The following is a 22,361-nucleotide window of genomic DNA, read 5'->3' on the forward strand; positions in this document are numbered from 1 at the left end:
AATAAATGTGTAGTTCAGTATGGCGTCACGCAGACAAAGCCACAGCCATGTAAAGTAAAATATAGCAAGGGGTGGGAAATGGAACTGAGGGTAAGGAGAAGAAACGCGGGGTGTGGAGGATGAAACTGAGCAGGCGAGAGAGTAAACAACAGCATAGCCATGTATAGTTTAGAATTGCCATGGAGTTGCTCGGAGGATTTCACGCGAGGCGGACGTGTCGCCCGCGATGCCTCGCTCGCCCGTTGAGGACGCGCTCGTGCCTCTCGCCGTCGACGCTCCGTGACGGCTGCCTTGACCGCCATGCCGTGCGCCTCTCATCGGCGGGGCCTTCGCCGCCTTGTCACCGACGTGCATCGTGCCCCTAGCGGAATCGTAGTCCCGTCCGTGAACTCCTGTGACCGGCTCCCCAATCTTTCCTGTCATCTTCTCTCTTCGTCGCGCCTGTCGACATCCGATCACTTCCTTTCCTATTTCTTTCAACTTTTCTTTTATCCCCCCTTACCCCCACCCCTACAAGGCACTGCGCAGTGTCGCCTATAGGCAGACAGAAATTAGGTGCCTTTTTCCTTTTCCTGCCGAACCACCACCAAGAAGAAGAGAATAGCCATGTGTATTAGAGTATAGCAAAGGGAGGAAAATTAAAGTAACGATAAGGAGGAGTGATGTTGAGAAGTGGAGAAGGTAAAGCACAGTATAACAATGTATGGCGTCACGCGAGCAAGACGACGTATAGCATAGCCAAATATTGTATATTATAGCAAGGGGGACAAAATAAGTGAGAGTGAGGAGTGGTGTGATGGGTAGGAAGATCGGAGAAGGTGAATCTTAGAGTAGACATGAGTAGTAATATTTTGGAGCGGAAGGAAATTGAGGAGGGAGAGAGATCAGAGGGTAAGGAGGAGGGAAATGAGATAGGGAGGGTAAGGCAGAGCCGTGTATTGTGTAGTATTCCAAGGGGTTGAGAAAAGAAAGTAGGAGTGAGGCAGAGTGATGTTAGGTAAGAAGGGGGAGAGAAGGAGGAGGAGGGAGGGCACCAGAGCATCACAAGTGTAGGTTTCCTTTCCCGCCATAGACGCCGAGCAGGCTGCACGTTTGCAACAACGGCGCGCACTTGCCCATGAACGCCGGCGTCGCACTGTCTACAGGTTTCACGCTCAGTGGAAACGTGAGAGGATTACTCTGCAGATTGTGACGCCCTGACGTCTCTTGAAAGCTGTGGCACAAAAGCCGATCGAGAACTATGCCATCCTCGAGGGCGTGTACGGTGTTCTTCCAGGCAGCGGACGTTCGAATACCCAACGTTCGCGGACGATTGATTTCCGGCACCCAAGACCCCGGCAATGCCAAAGGCAGAGTGAGCGGCGGCGAAGCGAGGTCGACCACTTGTGGCGAGGCAGCGTTGTGGTCTGTGGGTGGCGGGTTAACTTTAGCTCTTATCGTTATGACACCTAGCAGCCACACTTGCCGCCAGCACAGTACACTGACACCACAGTGCAGATCAATAAACGATCATTCATCTTAATTTGCAACACACGAAACAGTCACCTTCAGACCTCCAACGGTCTCAAAGAGTCTTCGTAGCTCTCTTCAAAGAACCGCTGACGAATAGCGCTTTTTAAGTACAGAAGTCTCGGGTGTCGTAAACACAGCACAGTCATAGTGACAGAAGGATCCTTAATGAATGGCGTTGTTTGCACCTGTGCAGAGTTTTGTTACAATTAGGGCCCACGATCCTCAATGCACAACAAGCCATCGTGCATCATCTGAATGCTGAGCACATTAACTTGGAAACATCATGAGACTCACTGCTCCTCAAGGAAGACATCATCCGCAACTTCCTTAACAACGTTAAGCAATGCCTGCAAAGTAAATCCGGAAAACCTCAGTGACTGCCACAGATATTTCAGCAAGGACAACAGCGAACAAACTTCATCGGAATCTTCAATCGCGGTTCAAAAGAGGACGTGTGAAAACAGACCAAAAAAAAGCACAGAAAAATTCAATATGTTAGACACCACCAAAGGATTGAATGCTGCGAAAGGCGCCTCCAGCCCCAGCTGTCGAGACGGCTCCCACCATCACTAAAACTGAGACAATACAATAAAAAACGAAGAAAAAGACACGAAATGACTCAAGAAGGATTTGATGGGGGCTTGTTGGTATGGCATCGTTATTTTTTTGCTGCGCTATGCTCAAACACCACGACAAAATCAGAAGGAGGGACACGTATGTGCGCAAACTTGCAACTGTTCAGTGCACGTCATACGTGCACTGAACGTCATATATACAAACATATGAAAAGGTGAAAGGTAGATAAAAAAATTTACGGTTAACTGTGCACATCTGTTATTCATGAAGACGCGCGTGTATCTAATGTACGTCTATGAAATTAAAGCCGGGTCTATGAAATTGAAAGCTGCGAAGAAGAGCTTCCGTGGTTTCACGGAGCATTTTTTAGCATGAAGAAGGCCTACAGAATTTGCCTTGGTTCTTGGTTCACATTATAAACCGAGGCTGCCACTGCTCACTGCTCGCTAATTGCTCATTGCTTTGATGACTCATTTCTGTTTAGATTTTAATCAAATGAGTGTCACTTTGTTATTGTTTATCAGTGATTAGGTACGTTTTTTTGTGTTCACTTGTTGTACTTATTTCTTGTCATGCAATTTTTGTTGGCTTGATTATCAACTTCTGTTGTATAGGTAAAATTACTTTCAATTGCGACGCGTTTTTATTTTTTTTCTCAATCCCATCATTGTGTATCACTATGCATGATAATGCATAAAAATACCAGATTCTTTCATAGTTTTCTTAGTTTACGCTATATTTTGCCTCGTCCTGTAAAAGTGCATTCAGTTTATATACGTTGTATTTCCAGGACAACGATTTCTTGTACTGTGGATCATTTTGCTGCGGGAGATTGTAGTGCGACGGAGCTTTCTTACCCATATCTTTCTCAATGAGAAATAAATGTTGGTTGGTTGATTGACGGAATGGCTGACTGATTGATTCATTCATTCATTAATTGATTAGTTCAGGAAGAGGGTAAACCTTGTGAGCTATGAAGCCATGGCAGAAGATGCGTGGCTTAGAATAAAAATATGCAAGCCACAGCGCCTTCGATCTCAAGCGTCCCTTATAGATAACGTTCTGGCATTGCCTGCACACAACTAATTCGGTGATTGGTACGAAAACACACCCACAGGTTCATAAAGGACTGCTTACCATTACTGTAGTACCTTGAGTAAGCGCAAAGAACACCATTACGCTTCATGACAAAAACGCGAATGAATGTTTATTCAAGAGGTGGTTGTCTTGGCTTTGATTCCCAGGCGATACGGCATGAGCATGCGCAGCGGCATGGAATGCAGGCAGCTGTTATCTGCATATTCTTCGGCGCATGCACCTGACGATCTACGATGTATCAATTACACAAAGCGGTGCTTACATACCGGCTCTTAATATGTCTGCAGAGTACTGTGAATGAAATACTCGCCATATTGTATAGCATACAGCTGCGCACATGTGCGTTAGTCGCCAGGATATCGGGCTCTAGGTGGCAGCACCGTCATCGCGTTTGTGCGGATAGGCGATCAGCCGCGCGTATACAAATGTACACAGCCGCGCTTCGCCGTAGGCGGTTTCAGTCGATTGCCGGCGAATAAAGCGCCTTGACCAGGGTGTCGGAACGAAATGTTTTTCGTTTCGGTTTTAGTTTCGTTTCACCGCAAAAAGTTCCGTTTCGTTTCTGTTCCGGAACGAAAAAAAAAACGTTCCGTAACGGTTCATAACGGTTTTTTTTCTTTGTATAAAAAAAGAAAGTATGGAAAAAGTTGAGGCAATCATTAAAAAACATTGGATTTGTGATTTAGGTTTGCCCTCCTCTTAGGATAGTGGGACAAGGGTAAAACACGTACTTCAGAGGAGCGGAAGTAACTGTACCACGTATTCCTACCAACTAGCACAAACCAGTATTCATTTCAAAGTCATAGTATTTATTTTCTCACAAGATAAATACGATTTTTTTTAGTTGGCTTAATTCTTTGTGTCAAGGGAGTGAGCACGATCTCAGAAGCAGCACGTCATTGAGTGTACTCTCTGATGTGCGAGACCGCTGTTCTCATAAAAAAATTACACCATCTCCCGCTAAAGGGGACCATGAGGCGATGCGAAGCCGGAGCACTTGCATGATCGCGTTCCGTTGGCGTTCGTTGGGCATACTACCGACCTCGCGTCGTGGAACGCGAAGAGGGACGCTACGCGCGTCGTATCTGTCGTGTTCTCGAGGAGCACGAAAGAAAGCGACTCTCCGCACGGCTTGCTGGTAACAAAAAGCGTTTATTTCAGAGGCGCCCGGACGCGCCTGCTCTCGGGGTGTAAACCGATCCGCGCACCGGGAGGGCGCGCTGGGCTGTCCGTCGTTTACACTACGCGGCGCGTGCGTGTTACAGTAGGCGAGGCGCCATGCCACATCTCCCTCTCTTAAGTGACTACACCGTAGCGTTCAGGCACAAACACTCTGCGGCCGGAACGGGTGGTGGTTGCTGGAACCCTCGATGTCTCTGCTGCAGCATCGTTGACTGGCTTGGGCAGTGAATTATTGCTGTCGGTTCGCAGCGGGTCACCTCGCTGGGACGAAGCTCCATTGTAGAGGGCAGCTAGCGGTCCCGCGACTGTCGACGGCTCGAAATCTTCGTCGTCAGTGTCGGAGAATAATGAGGAGGGAAGCGGTTGCGCTTTCTTCTGTGAGGCCGGCAATGGGACGAGCATCTTTCTGTTGCGACGCACGTGTCCGCGCTCTGTTTGGACCCAGTAGGAGCGGGGAGTGTCTGCTTGTTGAGTTATCTCCCCCTCGCATTTGAGGTCTCGCACCCAGACACGGGTGTTTGGAGAGAGAGCTGGTAGGTCCTTAGCCGCATGACGACGGTTGAAGTTTCGCCTCTGGCGTTGTTTTGCTTCGAGGTCCCTTTTCGTCACTTGTTTGTTGTCGACGTTTCCGGGAACGAGGAGGGCAGGAAATGCAGGAACTCGAGAGCGTAGCTGGCGTCCCATGAGCAATTTAGCCGGGCTGAAGCCTGTCGGCCCCGGCGTGTCTCTGTAGGCCAGTAGGGCGAGGTACGGATCGTCTGCTTTCTCGAGCAGATGTTTCACTGTTTGAACGGCGCGTTCCGCTTCCCCGTTGGCCTGTGGATAAACAGGGCTGCTCGTGGTGTGGTTGAAGCCGTATGCTTTAGCGAATTCTGCGAATGCCGAGCTCGAGAACTGCGGGCCGTTGTCGGATACCACTGTCACAGGGATGCCATGACGAGCGAAAATGCTTTTGAGGTGGTTAATGACGGCGTCTGCGGAGGTGGAAGCAAGGAGTGCAATCTCGGGGTACCGTGAGCGATAGTCCACACATATCAGGTAGTTCTTTCCCCGAAGTTGGAATAAGTCGATCCCCACCATCTGCCATGGAAGCTCTGGTGTAACTGTCGGCAGAAGCGGCTCGGCTCTTTGCGGTCGGTTTATAGCACAAGTTTCACAGTTAGAAACCATTCGCTGGAGTTCCGATGAGATTCCTGGCCACCACACAGACCGCTTTGCCCTTTCTCTGCAGCGTCCGATGCCTTGGTGACCCTCATGTAGGCGAGTGAGAATTTCGCTTCTCAGAGAATGAGGAATCACTAGGCGCGTTCCGTACAGCAGGTAGCCATCGTTTTCAGACAGACTTGTTCGGTACTGCCAAAACGGAGAGAGGGGGGCTAGGACGCTGCGTTTTTCCGACCATCCGTTGAGGCAAAAGCACAGAATACGCTGGCAGACTTCGTCTTCCTTTTGAGCTTTCTTCACTGGATCGAAGGCGGAAGTTTGCAGACCCATGAGTGCACCCTCTACGTAGGCGCTCACTTCATCACAAGTGAGAGTTCCCGCTGTCGAACTGCTTGCAGTTGGTGCTCTCGAGAGAGTGTCAGCAGTAGCAATACTTTTTCCTGGGACGTACTGCATGACGTAGCTGAAGCGCATGAGGCGCATGCGGAAGCGTTGAATTCGTGGTGGCAGCAGATCGAGAGACTCTTTTCCCAGGAGGGTGATCAAAGGTTGATGATCTGTTTGAAAGGTTGCCGTGAGACCACGCAGGTATTCTTCGAACCGTTCGGCTCCCCAGGTTAGAGCCAATGCTTCCTTTTCTATCTGAGCATACCGCGTTTCGGCGGGCGTTAGGGATCTTGAGGCGAATGCGACTGGGCGGTTGTTCCCATCCGGTTGCACTTGTAGCAGTACTGCGCCCAATCCGTAGGCTGATGCGTCTGCTGAGAGTGTAGTAGGATACTCCGGATGGTACTTTGCCAAGCACTGGTCCGAACAGATGAGGTCCTTGATGTTTTGGAAGTCTTTTTCCTGAGCGGGGCCCCATGTCCACTCCGACGTTTTCTTGAGGAGAACGCGGAGAGCGGCTGTCCTTTCGGCCAAATTTGGCAGGAACCTTGCCAGATGGTTCACCATCCCTAAGATCCGGCGGACTCCGGCGACGTCTGTAGGCGGCGGGAGACACTTGATAGCCTCGACTTTTTTAGGGTCGGGACGTATGCCTTGACTACTGATGACACAGCCTAGGAAGGTCACCTCCTTCACGCTGAAAGCGCATTTAGAGCGGTTGAGGGTGATTCCAGAGGAAGCAAGCTTCTTGAGAGTCGTGTCAAGGTTTCCGTCGTGCTCGGCTTGATCGCGGCCAAAGACGAGAATGTCGTCCATGAGATTGACGACTCCTGTTAGTCCACTCAGGATTTCGGACATGCGTTTTTGGAAATACTCCGGTGCTGACGTTATGCCGAATGGAAGTCTCGTGAAACAAAAGCGTCCAACTGGCGTAATGAATGTTGTCAGATCTTGGCATGCCGGGAAAGAGGGATTTGGTGAAAGCCTGAATTTGCATCTAGTCTTGAGAAAACGGTTGCCTCACCTAATAAAGCGAGCGTCTGTTCAACTGACGGGAGGGGAAATCTTTCCCTGAGGACTGAAGAGTTGAGGCGGGTGAAGTCCACGCATATTCGGACACCTCCTGAGGGTTTCACTACCGGAACAATTCCGGCGCACCAGTCCGTAGGGCCTTCTACAGGGCGGATCACTCCTTGTTGTTGCATGCTGATGATCTCCTGCTCGACTGCTTTCCGTAGGGGCACAGGAATGCGCCTTGCCACGGTCACAGAATACGGCACAGCCGCGGGATTGAGGCGAATTGTGTACGCACCCGGCAGCAGACCCAGACCGTTGAAAAGTTCGGGATATCGTTCCTCAACGCGTTCCGTGGCGCACAGAAACTTGACGAGTCCCAAGCTTTCGATGGCAGGTAATCCAAGGAGTGGATGCTTCAGCTGCTGCACAACGTAGATGACTTGGTTCGACCTTCGCGACCTCCACGTGATCGTTGCATCGAATTTTCCGACGACCTGAAGTGCCCTGCCGCTCGGTCCTGAGAGGGTTTCGCTTGCTGGCTGGAGATGTTCAGGAATTCCAGCAAACGTAGCCGGGACAACAGAAACTTGGGCACCGGTGTCGATCTTTGCGATCAGTGGATAGCCGTTCAGGTCGACTTCGACAAGCCTTGAGTCGTGCTGAGCGTCGGCTGGTTGGTTTACCGCCCCGAGAAACATCGCTGAGGTTCCTTGCTCGAGCGTTGAGATGTCTCTTGACGACGGAACTTTTCTGCAAACACGAGCGAAATGTCCCCTTGTGTTGCACTTTGAGCACTTCTCAGTCTTTGCTGGGCACAGAGAACGAGAATGAGGCGCTCCACCGCAGTAGCCGCACGATTGACTATTTGATGTCGTGGCGTTGTTATGCGGTCGCGGCAGGTTCTTGCCTTTGCTGCGATGCTTGTGGGAGACGGCGTCGAGACCGGTATACTCTGACTTGAAGGAGGACGGTTCCCCGGAGGCCTGAAGGAGCTGCTGCTGCTGCTTGTGCACGGACTCCTTTTGGCGTGCCTTAGCGAGCGCCATGGCGAGTGTGAGGTTAGCGTCCATCTGTAGGGCTTCGCAGAGCTTCTTGTCGCGGAGTCCCAGTACGAAGCGGTCGCGGATGAGGCGATCCCGCAAGTCACCGTAGTCGCACCTGTCTGCCATGTTGTATAGGGCGGTGACGTATTGGTCGACGGTCTCGGAGGGCTCTTGTTCCCGCCGATTGAAGCACGCTGACTCGTACACGACGTTTCTCGCTTGGACGAAGTGCGAGTCAAACTTCGCCTTGACAAGGTCAAAGTTTTTGCTGTCTTCCGTGGAGAGCGAGAACGTGTTGAAAATTTGTCTCGCTTGGCGACCCATTACGTAGAGCAGAGTTCGCACCTGCATTTCACGCTCTTGATGGACGAGACCCGATGCAAAGCGGTAGTCGTCGAACTCGAGGATCCATGCAGGCCACTCGGAGGCTTGATCAAACGTAAATGGCTGAGGAGGCTTTAAAGAGAAGCCTGTCGCGGCGTTCGTAGCTGCCGTAGCCGAGTCCGTCATCGTGGTCGTTGGAGACCGTTGAGGACGACGAGAGCAGAGGCTAGAAGAGACGGCAGAAGGATCCCACTTCTGACACCATGTCGTGTTCTCGAGGAGCACGAAAGAAAGCGACTCTCCGCACGGCTTGCTGGTAACAAAAAGCGTTTATTTCAGAGGCGCCCGGACGCGCCTGCTCTCGGGGTGTAAACCGATCCGCGCACCGGGAGGGCGCGCTGGGCTGTCCGTCGTTTACACTACGCGGCGCGTGCGTGTTACAGTAGGCGAGGCGCCATGCCACAGTATCTTCCATCTAGCCTGGCCGTTATTTCTCACAGGGCGAGCGGGGAACGCGGTCGACAGGCGGGCGAGAGGGGGGCAGCGTAGGAGAGGAGAGGGAATGGGAGGGGACGCGCATGCGCTCGAGTTCATCGCGGCGTTGCGCAGGAGAGAATTTCGGCATGTCTAGCCCGCGTTTCAGAGGAAGAGTGGAAAGTGGGAGGGGAGAGGGAAAGTGGAAAAGGGAAATGGGGAGGGGTATGGGGAGGGGAGAGGGGAAGGGGTGAGGGTGAGTGGAGAGGGAACACGCAGCAAGTCACAGCAACAGCTAGAAGAGCGGACTTTGTAGAACCCGTTGTTACCTCTTGGGGCAACTAATACAAGTAAACATGCAACGTACCCACTACGTCATAAATCGTCGCAATTTTTCTGAAGTAGCGAAGTTCTCACTATGCCATTTTTCTTCATTCTTCGGAGAATCGCGGTACCCGATACACATCTGTAAGGCATTATCTGCACTTCGTGCTGTGGCTGATAATGAAGAATTATGGCTGAACACTTTGCAGTGGGTGGGAAGGAGTTTAGCGGAATGGGCGCCTCCATTCGATTCCAATTCCATTCCGGGGAATTAGAACTTGCCGCAATCCCATTCCTTTTATTTCCTCGGAATGAAAAAAACTTAGCCCATTGGCACTCAGGGAGTGGCCTGGCAGTCCGATTCCATTCCTATAATTCCTCAACGTAGGAAAGGCATCTTGACAGTTTTATCGAGATAAAGGGGCCCTGCAACACCTTTCTTAGTTATATTGGAATAGTCTCATTATTGACGTATGACTCTTCACGAGTCATATGCCGCAAAAAGTTTTCGAATCCGTCAAGTCTAAGTGGTGTTACCAAATTACAGAGATCACGTTCCGCAGCTTTCTCCCTCAACTCAACGCAGCGAGCGCGCGGAAAGCTGCGCGCGGCGTGAAGGTAGGGGGGGAGGGCGGAGGTGCGAGGAGGCGACGTCAGCGCCGGCGGCATTTTTTTTCATTTTTTTCTCTCTGGCGTCTCGGCGCAACCACGTGGTCTGTGGCGCCACATCCGGTCGGCTCGCGCGGTCGTCGTCGAGCGGCGCGGAGCCCATGGCACCGTGTATCGCGCGTGCTTGAAAACTGCGAGTCGGTTTCGTAATGTTGGGTGTGCACCTCGAACTGCCGTAGTGTTTTCATCGCTCTGCCAACCATGGACGCAAACTTGCGTGCGCGTTTGGAACGAATGACAGCTGAGATGGGTTTCGACTCACACTCCGATACACCGCCTCTTCGCACTGCTCGCGCTTGAATCGTATTCAACACGGCAAAGCTGCGTGCACCCTTCTCCCAGTGGCGGTACTTCGATGCTGTTCGCTCTTCGAATGCGGGCGCACAGCGAGTGCGGGCTGACAACAAAGAACTACAGACTAGAAGAAAGGATCGTGGGGCATCGGGCCGGCGCGGACCCACCCCTCGGCTGTCTGCAGCTACCGTGAAAATGCGAATCTGCTTGGTTGCTGTGTCGCGGTTTCTCGGGAACCTGAGACTACGGGGAGGATACGCCGAGGTACGGCTCGACACATACTGAACAGACAGCGAACGGGACTCGCCATACAGCGAACACAGGTATCCTAAACTAGCCGGCGCCAGCACTGTTATCGGAGAAAGGCTGCACCGCTGCCTCGGTCGGTCGTGAGAACGTGCCGACGATGCAGTTTCCAGCTGACGAGGCAACACTCGAACGGCTGCCACTCTCAACGGCAATCAGTGATGGTCAAAAGCACAGAAATATTCACGATTTCGGCACTGCACATGGTGAAGAAAACGCAACCACGCAACTACGAGCAGACGAGCTGTCGGTGAGACCGGAAGTGCTAATATTAATGTTTGTTCGGTGTTTTAACGGCATAACACAATATAAACATACATATTATCTACTTACTGAACTCAAAATTAACAACTAAGGTAATAATGAGGGTGTTATCGTGATTAAAACATCAGCCAATGGTGGAACTGCCGACAATCGCGTCATATATTGCGGACTAATACATCATTTGTCGAGAGAAGAGGGAGCGATTTTCAGCTGACTTTGAGAATTTATTGTAAATTCCAGGCCGCTCGCTTCGCTATAATATTTGGCTCGCGTGTTCTCGGGAGCCTCGACTACCGATTGGCAGCGCTTTTTGACCCTGCTCAAAAAGTGTTGCAGGGCCCCTTTAAGACGAAAGGCTTATGTATATCGTGTAGGAATACGCACAAGCATTTTGATACTGAGCTAGCACAACGAATAAGCTGAGAACGTGCGTGTACGTACGCACACATGCGAACACGGTGTGGCTAGCAGACGACGCAAGGAGCCATCTACACCGTGGGGTTTCGTGCGCTCGCTGCTAGGTGCCGACACTGCTCAATCTCGCGGCCAATACTGCGTGAGCTTCCAACGAATCAAGATCAATATTCTACCAGAAGTGAACAGTTCTGAAAAAGATGCTTTAAAAAAGTGCGTATTTTTTCAGTAAACATTATGGTTACCAGAAAGCGTAAATCTCGCGAACTGTTGATACAACTGAGAGCAGGCACGCTCATTTTCAAAAAATGCGCGACGTCAGAGCTCAATAATAAGGCTGGTTTGCTGGGCTTCCTTTATGACGGCGTTATGAATTAAAGCAAGGATATAAAAATGATATACGTTAAAATTTTGCAGTTCTCGCTCTGCAATCATCAGCAACCCCTGCTCTCTACTAACTTGCGTTAAATTAACACAAGAGCATTAACCCTTTCAGCTCTGAGTTTTTTTTTAATGGGTAGATCTTTTTTTGCTTGTTGATATTGCTTTTTTATCACCTCAAGAGCACGGATATAATCTTTTCTGAGCATCCCATCAGTGTATGATCAAAATAGCGCCATGTCCTATATATAGGACATCAGGCTTACTGGGTGTGAAGGGAAATACGGTGGATTTCGATATTGCTATTTATTTTACTCTATTTACACCTCCAATTTTTGTCAAGCTAGCATGCCAGCAACCATATTGTCACGCGGTCGTGACGTCGACGAAGGCAGCAGTCAGCACGTCCGAGATGAAACTCTTTATTAGGCCGAACTTGTGGCCGGGAAAATGAAACTCCAGCTACAGCAATAAACTGATAGCGGCGAACAGAGCGTCGACCGTCGATCAACTGACAAGTGGTCAAGCACGTCGGCTTTCATACAGGCGCTATCGAACTTTCCAGCGATATCGCTGGTGGCGGCGTTATCTCTAGACAAAGCTGGAACGTTCGCGTGCGGCGCGCAATCTTAACAAAACGATCTGCTACAATCGGAAGCTTCTCGAACACTGCTTCGCGGACAGCGTCGAGGACTACTTCTTCCGCCCTAGTCAGGTGAAGGGGGAGGGAGCAGACACGGTGGGATAAGAGCGCGTGTACCCTGCCGAGGAGCATTTTTGCGGGATGTAAGTTTAGGGGTTGAAGTGGAAGGGGGGAGGCATAGAAGATCTGTATTAGGAGGGCAGTGCGCCTGCTGGCCAGCAGCAATATTGTGAGGCTTCGCAGCATGGCCTGGAATCCAGTGTACCTTGATTCAAGTAGCTGCATTACGATTCATGGTGTATATGGCCTGGCATATTTTCATCGCCTTGCGAACTTTCTTGAGTTCCTGGATAACCGCTGAAGAATTAGTGAAGATACGAAGTTGCTTGATTGCAGGCAGCTTAGAGGTTGCATTGCGCTGCGTCATGGATGGCTTGAAGTTCCGTCATTAGAATACTGGCTTCCATAAATAAAACACGATGGTAACCACTGATGAAATTGTGCGTAGTTCTCAAGAATGATGTGCTCCCGCCACCTTGCAGGATAGGGGCATCTGTATAGACTGTGCACGTATCAGTGCATGATGCTTCGGTGATAGTACGTTCGTCAATAATACCTTCTGTATCGCTGCGTCATAATTTTGTTGTCTTCTTAGTTGTGATAGTTGTCACTTTTCAGGTAGGAATTGCATCTGGCTGGTTGTCAATGTAAGATCCACGTTGAAAGTGAGCATGCGACGTAGCAACAAGTGGAAGAAGTTGCTTCTTAATTTCACGTGCTTTTTCTCTGTGTGAAATTAGCTCTGCAGTTGTGATGAGCTGGGAATGTTCCTGTAAAGTTGATATCGGAGTGATGCGGGCTAACGCTTTTATTGTGCATTGCGTCATGGTCAATGGTCTGCAACTGTCCTAGCTGTTCCAGTCAACCATCGAATTTGCGCAAGATAAAAAATCCTTGGCTGCGAAACCGTGCGCACAAACCGCCGAGCTACGTCAGTGCGAGCTCCAGCTGATTTTGATGCAATGCAGCGAATCAGATGAAGTCTTTTGTTGAACTCTGTCTGACCTTGTGAACAAGTGCGCACCGTTACTGACCGGTGAAAATTAGGGCCCTGTATGCGGACCTCCAAGGCCTCAAGAATTCTCACTCATTAAGAGTAAATGTAAAAGGCCACTGCATGATCTTTCTGCGCCTTGCCTTGTTAGCCAATACAGCACACCTTGATTTTTGGGCGGAAACGCCAAACCCTGCGTTCCGAGCGCAGTTTGCATTACATCAAGGGCTTCCGAAATTGATTGCATATAACCGTGGTCAAAGCCTGGGTTCAGACTCTGAGACGTCAAGAAAGTTTACTTTCTTGTGATTCCTGAATTTATTTTCTTGACGAGGGTTGACGCTTGCCCAAGTTGGTGTGGATTCATTTCAAAATGTTAACAGCGCAAGAACGATTAGGAAGGGACGAGGCAACAAAGGTAAAGAGCGCTGCTCTTTACCTTTGTTGTCTCGTCCCTTCCTAATTGTTCTTGCGCTGTTAACATTTTGAAATGTATTTTCTTGACGTTTGTCGCTATAAAAATAAATAAATTAAAACAAATTTACTATGTGCTGCTGGGTTTCGAACTCAGGACTTCACGCGCCGAAGATTGGCCTTAATGGGCGAAACACTCTTTTTGTGTTACCGGTATCATACATATCATGTACACCTACAAACACCGCAATTAATATAAACAAGAAAGGGTAGCGTTTGATTATAACCATTTCCTCAGAAACAATGTTCATCTTTTACACATTCAAGACGGTTGATTCGAAACTCCTCGTATACAGTGTGACGTGCCGTGGTGGCCGTCGGAATCTATGGGTTCCGAGGCGGCGTAAGAAAGACGACCGAACACATTGGAGACAAGGAAGGGGCTGTCAAAACCTTTTCTTTATTTTTCGATGCTGCCCGAGCGCGCGCGAGCTCGGCGTCGATCTTCGTTTTCTTCGCGCGACAGCGCGATACACAACCCGAGCGTCGTCTGCTATCGCTCGTGACAGGCCCGGGTTTTGAAACTAGTCGTCCCGACGTAATGCATCACGTAACACAAACAGAATATTGGTGAAACAGAAGAAAACTAACTTAAGCAGTCCGATATATAAAAAATCCGGCAGATCCCACGCAATGTGGGAATCGATGCAATGCGAAGCAGCCAGCAAAAAGCTGTAGCGTTGTGGATGGACTCTCGCGTTCCTCTGGATCCGCAGTGTGAACGCTTTCTTCAGAATTGCTGATGTGGTCGATGCGCAGAAAGGAACTTATCATATCGTCTAACTGCCTGAATGTCTTGTCAAAACAGCGCGCTCCTTTCGCAAACGCCGCCGCTGCAGCGAGCGAAGCGAAGCACCCCACTGGCTGCCCCTTCTTTCCTCGAGATAGGCGCATGCAAGCGACCACGCCCTGTAGGACGAAGAGCAACGGCATTCGCAGGAGCGGGGCGACGATCTTTAAAGCGCGCCACACGCTTCTCTACCACACGCGCGCACATCGCGCCATCTATGTGGTAACTAAGAAAGCATGCTGAAGTACATGGTGTGTATAAATAGCTCGCCGTTAGCAGGCACTGTGCTGTCGTGGCCTAACGTCAAACTCGGCGGGCTGCAACGCGAGAGGTCGCCCGTTCGATTCCGCGCGTCGGAAAGTATGCCTGAATTATTTTTGTTTGTGGCTTTTGTATATATATATATACTTATACATATACGGTGACGGACATACATAGACGGACATTTTCCAGCCGAGACTGTCCATATAATTACTATCGCAAAAAAGTGCTTCTTTGCCTTAAGTGACAGTGTAGCCATGCGCACTTGACACATTTCTGGTTGAAGTACGGGATAGTTTCACTGTTGCATGAGGTCCAACTTTCGGTATGCTAAGTTTGTACAAGACTCTCCAGCGCGTTACGTTGCTCCGAACATTCGCTGCTTAGACGTTACATCGCAATCCATGCCCCATTGCTCACATCTACGCTCTAGTCCGAAGCATGAGGTTGCTGAATGTGAGCAATGGGGCTCAGATAGGGTCTCAGTTTTTCTACGTGCACTATGTCACTTCCCATGTTGTCTGTGAGTTCGATCTCGTAATTCACGGGAGACAGTCTGTTCAGTATCTTGTGAGGACCAATGTAAGTTGTGGATTTCACACCGGATGGTGGAGCCTTGAGAAGCACCATTTGCCCTCTTTCAAACACAACGTCCTTGTGGTGCTTGTCGAAGTGCTCCTTCTGTTTTTCTCGAGCCAGTCGGATGTGCGCGGCCACGAGCTCCCTGGCTTTTTGCAGTCGTTCGCGCACTAACGCGAAATAGCTAGATTCTTCTTTGAGCTCTTCAAGTTCTCGGTGGCTGTATGTAACATCTAACGGCAGCACCGGATCCCTACCGTACACCAAGAAGAATGGAGTTTGGCGAACCGTGTCTTGGTACCCCGTGTTGTAACCCCTTGGTCGTAGCAGAATACAACATATGGGAGAACATGGGCCCACTTTTTACGCTCGGAACGAAGAAGATCGACGCCGAGCTCCCGCGCGCTCGGGCAGCTTCGAAGAATAAAGAAAAGGGTCTGGCAATGCCTTCCTGGTCTCCAATGTGTTCGGTCGTCTTTCTTACGCCCCCTCAGAACCTATAGATTCCGACGGCCACAACGGCACGTCACATACAGCCAGAGGTTCGAGCCTTTCGTGCCATACTTGAGCTTGAAGTGGCACAATATATCATACCATACACTGGCGAAAGAACATGCGTGTTCCAGGGCACAGAGATGAAAATTGTATCATGCCATTCTGGAGCGCCATAAGCAATAGAGGCCCGTAAGCATAATTAAGCATTCCATGGTATACCATCATTGCTCTTCACTGCCAAATACTTGATACCATATAGATCGATTGGCAGCTCCTGTTTTATTGTACACTGAAGAATGTCCCGCAAATACACTCCATCGCAGCAGTGAAGGAATGCACGCTGAATATCTTCCTGTTTGAAAATAAGACAGTCAGTTCATAACCGTTTCAACCGAAGTGTCTCTGCAAATTGAAGAACAACGTTTTCGTTGCTGATGCGACACACCTTTACTCATTGCCACCACACTCTTAAAAAAAGAGAGTCAAAAGGGAGTCACGTCTGCTTGACTCTCTTTGTGGCAGCCGATGACCACCTTTTTTTCTAAGGGGAGTCACAATGCTCTGGTCGACGCTCCTGAATGAAATAGATGACTCCCTTGCTCCAAGGGAGTCAGTGATGGTTCTGCATATACAGGGTGGGTTTTTTTTTAAAGAAAGCTTCACTGGCTGCGACCAAGATACAGTTCGCTGCTTTGGCTTGTGGTATACCGAAAAATTTTGGTTGAGAATATATAGCATGGGATCGTAAAATGTGGAATTACGCACGTATTGTGTTATGGCTTCAGTTACGATATTGCTGAAACGGCGCTTCGAAAACGTCTACAAGTAAACAGGGTTCTTAAAAAATCTTGCCCCCAAGCGAATCATTGAGAGTTATGACAACGTTTAACAATGGCAGCGCTCACAAATTTGCGAATCTTCGCACGTCTGCAAGCGAGGTTTGTAGATTCCTACGACAGCATGTATGGTAGAAAACATACATTTATTAGTGAAATGGACGTGCATGGTGTTGAACGCACTGGCGATCGGGAACACATCTAACTCGACGGCCGTAAAAACATGTGCCGCAAAGCTGGCATGATAACAGCGCAGACCGGTTATCAAGGCGACGCTTTACCGCGTCTCCTAAAGAGCGACAATACTACCAGAATTATAGCGCGCGTGGTCATCATTTCTGCCCGCCACAGCTAAACTATATCTTCACGATAATCTGCGCGGGCCACCAAATCGCTCAGCAAACGTTGAGCACTAGGCACGCACACACGGCCTCACCGCACTCTCCCTAGCCCCTAGAGCAGGGGATGCACGTTCACCTGCGCCCCCTCCCACCGTACAGCCCTTACAGACACACACAGGGCACGCTTCGCCTCCTCCACCCTGATATTATTCAATAGAGCTTTAACTATGCATGGATGTGTGCTCTATAGCACCAAAACAAAACCGAAACCATGTAGGCGTTCGTGGAGGCTACTTTAATCCAAAGCCGAAGCCATCAATACGAGACAGCCATTTTGGCCTGGCGTCGTTAGACGGCATTGTTCGTGATCCGTCTCGTTGTGGTCGTTCTTTAGTCCGCCAGAATAATCTGTGTCGTCAGGCGTGATTGCAAGTGATTGTTTTGCGTGACTTTCTTCGTGCTATGCATTCGTGGCGTAGTATCGTATCGTCGGCTCGCTCTTGCCGTGTCTGGCTGATCGTTTTGCGTGACTTTCCTTCCGTGCTATGCATTCGTGGCGTAATATCGTGTCGTCGGCTCACGCTTGCCGTGACTGGCTGAAGCAGTGTCACTCAGTGTTTGGGAAAAGCAGCCTCCGGACGGAGAAGTCCCTGCAGTAAGCTTCGTTTCGTCGTGAACTTGCCTGAGCAAGATGGCAGCGCATGACGGATCCCAGTGGCACCCACAGACGAAGCCTGTGGACGACGCTCCTACGGTCGTTATAGATTTCAGGTGAGTTCTGCCGGCTTCTGCCTACAACTCTTTTATTCGCTTCACACGTAGCTTTGCCACTTGTCTTTCTGATGTTCCAGTTGCACGGATTTTGCTATCGTGTTTCAATGGCTTGGCAACGACGAAAACCGCACTGGACTATCCAGTAGCGGGTAAAACGGAGTGGTGCGCGCCAATATCGTGTTTCCTTATTCCATACATGCCAGAAAAACATGCAATTGCGAGTTCAAATCTCGGTTGCAAGTCGAGTGTGGTGACACGTAGAGCAACGTTGCACCGATATATATTTGAAGGGTAAGTAAGCTCAGCTGATCAAAATCAATCTAATGCACCCGGCCCGAACATGCCTGATATCCAGATCATGATTTTGGCTCGTGAAACTCTAGAATTTACTGTTTCTTTCCTTTGCTATGCAGACGTTGAAACACGTTTAATACGTATTTATTCGCTGCATATTCGAACTTCTCGCCGTGTTTGCTTGTTTGTTTGTTTGTGTGTGTGTGTGTGTGTGTGTGTGTGTGTGTGTGTGTGTGTGTGTGTGCGTGCGTGCGTGCGTGCGTGCGTGCGTGCGTAACTGCTATAAAACTTTAATGCAATAGCTTTTGTAGCACGGTTTCATTTAATTGAAACAGTGGTGACTTAATCTTATGATGCTAAAAATTATCATGCAACAAAGGTAAATGTGAGTTCACTTCAAAGTTGTAGTTTTTTTTTTGTCCACAAACTGCATACTAGCATAACCTCATCCTCCTGTGATACTTGCTTTGTCTAATGTGGTGTGGTGCTAGTACCTAATAGTAAACACAACACAGGCTAGTAATAACGGCAGTAAACATACTGCTCAAACGCTGTGTTGCGTGGATATTGGATGCCTTTGTTATACCAGCCGTGGTTCAGTTCGTTATTATTTTCAACACAAAAATAGTCTACAGTGATGTTGTGGGCAGTGGACAAAAATCCTTTAAAATGGACTTGGAAGCGTTACGCTGCGAAGCCCAAGGATACGGGTTCTATTCCTGACCCCGGCAGCTGCATTTAGAAGGGGGCGAGATACAGAAACTCCCATGCCCTTTGATTTGTGCACGTTGAAGAACTCCAGGTAGTTGAAATTAATCCGTGATCGCCCACTATGTAGCACCGCTTAATCGCATTGTGCTTTTCGCTCATAAATCTCTAGCAATTATTACTTCGTCATTATACCTCGAAACACTCGCTGTATCCTATTTGAATTCTATTCGCCATAGTCTGCAATGAATATTTAGCACTTTTTACAGCAGGGTACCTCATTTGACATTCTTTTACAATGCACCTTAATTGTCCCAATTTCGTGCCATAATCAGCTGTTGTTTTTAATATGTATATAAGTCACTTCAGCACTGTTCCTTTTTGTTTGACCGCTTCTCATCACCTCAATTGTTTGAGGTTTGAGGTGATGTTTGTGCTGCACAGTTTGCCCGAGTTTGCTCCCAACCCTCTATTGGCCGCGAGATCGAGCGGAGTCGCCGCCTAGCGGCTTCTGGCTGAACCGCGCCTAGTGTGGATTGCTCCGTGCGTCGTCTGCTAGCCCCGTTGTGTTTGCATGTGCGCGTACGTCATGCAGATCCTCAAAAGGCGGTTTGTTCCGTTGCGTTTGTGCAACTTTAACCACTCGTACGTATGCCTAACACGATGTAAAGAAGCATATAGCCTTGATCGGCTGTATATGTACTGTAATAACATCAGAGAGTGCACTTGTCGAGAGTGCTGTGTGTAGTCGTCGTACCCTCCGTTCACGAGAGTCATATGAGTGTAGGTGCCGCTCAGTGGTTCAAGCGCACTGCAAAGTGCACTTGGCGTTGCCCTAATGATGAGAAGTATTAAATCTCATGTGAATATAGCCTTTTAGCGGCGTGGTGGTAAAAAAAAGCTCGCATGTACTTGAGCGTTGTGGTTAGGTGTTGTTTTTATGTTACGCGACGAGCTTTAGTTGTGTACGGTCCTCGCTAGAGAGAAATATTTCTGTTAAGTCACGTCTGACGCTTCGGTACTTAAATTGTCCCCTAAAAAGAACAGAAAATGAAATCACACGGAAATCGCAAAACTGAGTTGCCTTGCGCAATTTTAACTTGTGGCGAAATTTATGCAAAAACGTCCGTGTACTTAGATTAAGGTGCGCGTTAAAGAGCGCTGATTGTCAAAATTAATACAAACGGCGCAGTTTACATTTATGTCGTAGTAATTTCACGCGAAGCCACATCTTTTTTTCTTTACATTATCTTGAGCGTTTGTGTTGCGTTGTTTAGATTGACGGAAGGCAGCGGACATTATTCGTATGAAAAAACGTACTTTGGTCCCGTGAAATAACCGGACCTTTGTTTTGTTCCATTACTGTCGTGCAAGTAATCAATCGAAGAAATTTCCGTGCTGTACAGTTACCTTTGTGTACTGTTATACTGGAATAAAAACAAGCGTGTGCGTGTTAAACTTCTCCGTAGCGCTAAAGCGCTGTCAGCCACGTAGCTTTCCTCAGTAAACCTATAAACTGTCCTGCATTTCATAAAGAACTGAATAAGAAATGCGAATGAATATTTGAGCACGCACTGCACAAAGTGCTATTTCAACTCATTGCGCAGGAATACGGGCTTTCTTTTTGTTGAGGGACATCCAAATGAACAAGAAGTAAATAGTTAATTCAGTCGCGCTATACAGCAGTGCGTATTAGGTGGAACACATGCTAAACATGTACAAATAAAACAACAAGATAGCGTCACCCATTGCAAAAACGCCGACTGTCGCCGAAGGCGAGCAACCCGTTCGTTGGCAGAATACGCTTCTCACAACTAATTGTAACGCTCGGCGCGCTTCGTGCATTAATTCGGGAATGAAGAGCGCACATATTACCACAAAGCTGCAGTCAACGCATTCTGTTTGCCGGAAATCGGGTCACATCGCTCACTACGAAGCGCTGTTGTGCACGTTTGTATACGCGCCGACAACCGCCTATCCACACTAGCGCGGCGACGGTGCTGCCACCTGTAGCCCGATCTCGCCGCGAATACTGGTCAACGCTGGCTGGTGGGTTGTTCTTCCAGACAAATGGAAAAACGAGACCTTTGCTTGTTGATATAGATATGAAGAAAAAATGGCACATTAGGCCTTTAGAATAGCTGCACCTTCGTGCAGCTGTTCTGAAGCCAGGCACTAGAAGGGCACGCTCACAATGATGCGACAGAAAGAAGGCAGTGAAGGCAAGCCTAGTCTTGTCGTACATTCGCCATATTTCGTGTAGCTGTATACACATTTTGCCGTTTTCTTCGTTAAACTAATAATAACATTTGGCGTTTAACATCTTAAAACCACGATATGATTGAGAGACGCCGTAGTAGAGGGCTCTGGAAATTTCGACTACCTGCGGTTCTTTAACGTGCAGCTAAATCTAAGTACACGGGCCTCAAACATTTTCGCCTCCAACGAAAATGCAGCCGCCGAGGCTGGGACTCGATCCCGCGACCTACAGGTCTTCGTTAAAATACTGCTAGTCTAGTGGTTATGGTGCTCTACTGCTGACCCGCAGGTTGCGGGATCGAATCCTGGCCGCCGCGGCCGCATTTTCGATGGAGGCGAAAATGGTTTAGACCCGTGTGCTTAGATTTAGGTGCACGTTAAAGAACTCCAGGTGGTCGAAACTTCCGAAGCCCTCCACTACGGCGTCTCTCATAATCTTATCGTGGTTTTGGGACGTCAAACCCCAACAATTATTATTATTATTAAAATACTGCTGCCATGCTATACAGGGTGATTTTTTTTCAGACAGTACATATCTTTTATAAAAAAATTCTATGACAGTCACGCTCCAGTAGTACTCTAGTTCGAGGCGGAAATATTCTGCCGCAACAAAAAATGCGTTGACGGGACTAATTAACAAAAACCCGTTAACTAATTTTTATTTATTGACTTGAGGGCAGTTGTTTATATTAGAAATCTGTAGTGCGTGCCACTTTATGGTATACCCATTTTTCAGAAATCATGAAAGTTTTACATAACTGGAGATATTTATTGTGAAATTTTAAGGGCTAAATCAAAACTGATCGTGTCCGGCGCACAGAAAACGCGGTTTTTCTGTTACGTCAGACCGGAGCTGCCCGCGACAAGGGAGTGACGAAATTTGAATGACGGCGCGTCGTAGTCGTACCTTTTCGTGAAAAGTGGCAAGTCATCTAACTTGCGCCAGCGGATCGCCTTACCTTTGCATGTGGCGTTTGGTGCTCATTTGTTTCTTTCGAGATGCGCGCAACCGAAACGGCAGTAATATCAACCTTTTCTTTCTATGTTTACAGATAAGTACCACACATCGCACCCAAATAATAAGCTGTTTACTTGTGTATTTCTGAATGCTTGCAGATTTTCCTGATCACATTCTGCTTCGGCCCACCTTCATTAAACTATCATCACCTTCTTTTCACGTGTAGCTCCGAGCTTACGTAACAGAGAAGCGACTTCATTGTAGTACTTGCGCGAAAACAAACGGGGACGAAGAAAGGAGACACACGGACAAGCGCAATCTAACAACTGATTTATTTTTGAAAAAAACGTTTGCTTAAAAGCCCATCGTGATCTGCGCGCTTCCGCCAGAGAGCACACACCATCCGCGCATACAACAATCAATAGACCACAATTCCCGAGATCATTGCGTCCACACACACACACGA

The 22,361-nt window shown here is 48.7% G+C and overlaps 2 protein-coding genes across 2 annotated transcripts; both read right to left on the minus strand.

Annotated features, from left to right (window-relative positions):
- Positions 1-4,482: 4,482 nt before the first annotated feature.
- Positions 4,483-6,777, minus strand: LOC119377725 (uncharacterized protein K02A2.6-like). The gene has a single exon (XM_037647072.1). The coding sequence runs from the start codon at positions 6,775-6,777 to the stop codon at positions 4,483-4,485; it is 2,295 nt and encodes a 764-aa protein (XP_037503000.1).
- Positions 6,778-6,863: 86 nt separating this feature from the next.
- LOC119377726 (uncharacterized) lies at positions 6,864-8,489 on the minus strand. The gene has a single exon (XM_037647073.1). The coding sequence runs from the start codon at positions 8,487-8,489 to the stop codon at positions 6,864-6,866; it is 1,626 nt and encodes a 541-aa protein (XP_037503001.1).
- Between the last annotated feature and the right edge of the window lie 13,872 nt (positions 8,490-22,361).

Source organism: Rhipicephalus sanguineus, unplaced genomic scaffold (assembly GCF_013339695.2).
Source record: "Rhipicephalus sanguineus isolate Rsan-2018 unplaced genomic scaffold, BIME_Rsan_1.4 Seq5578, whole genome shotgun sequence".
Classification (NCBI taxonomy): domain Eukaryota; kingdom Metazoa; phylum Arthropoda; class Arachnida; order Ixodida; family Ixodidae; genus Rhipicephalus; species Rhipicephalus sanguineus.

What these genes read in the sequence shown, in the direction of transcription:
- LOC119377725 (XM_037647072.1), bottom strand. Translation starts at nt 6,777, where the DNA reads ATGTCCGAAATCCTGAGTGGACTAACAGGAGTCGTCAATCTCATGGAC.
- LOC119377726 (XM_037647073.1), bottom strand. Translation starts at nt 8,489, where the DNA reads ATGACGGACTCGGCTACGGCAGCTACGAACGCCGCGACAGGCTTCTCT.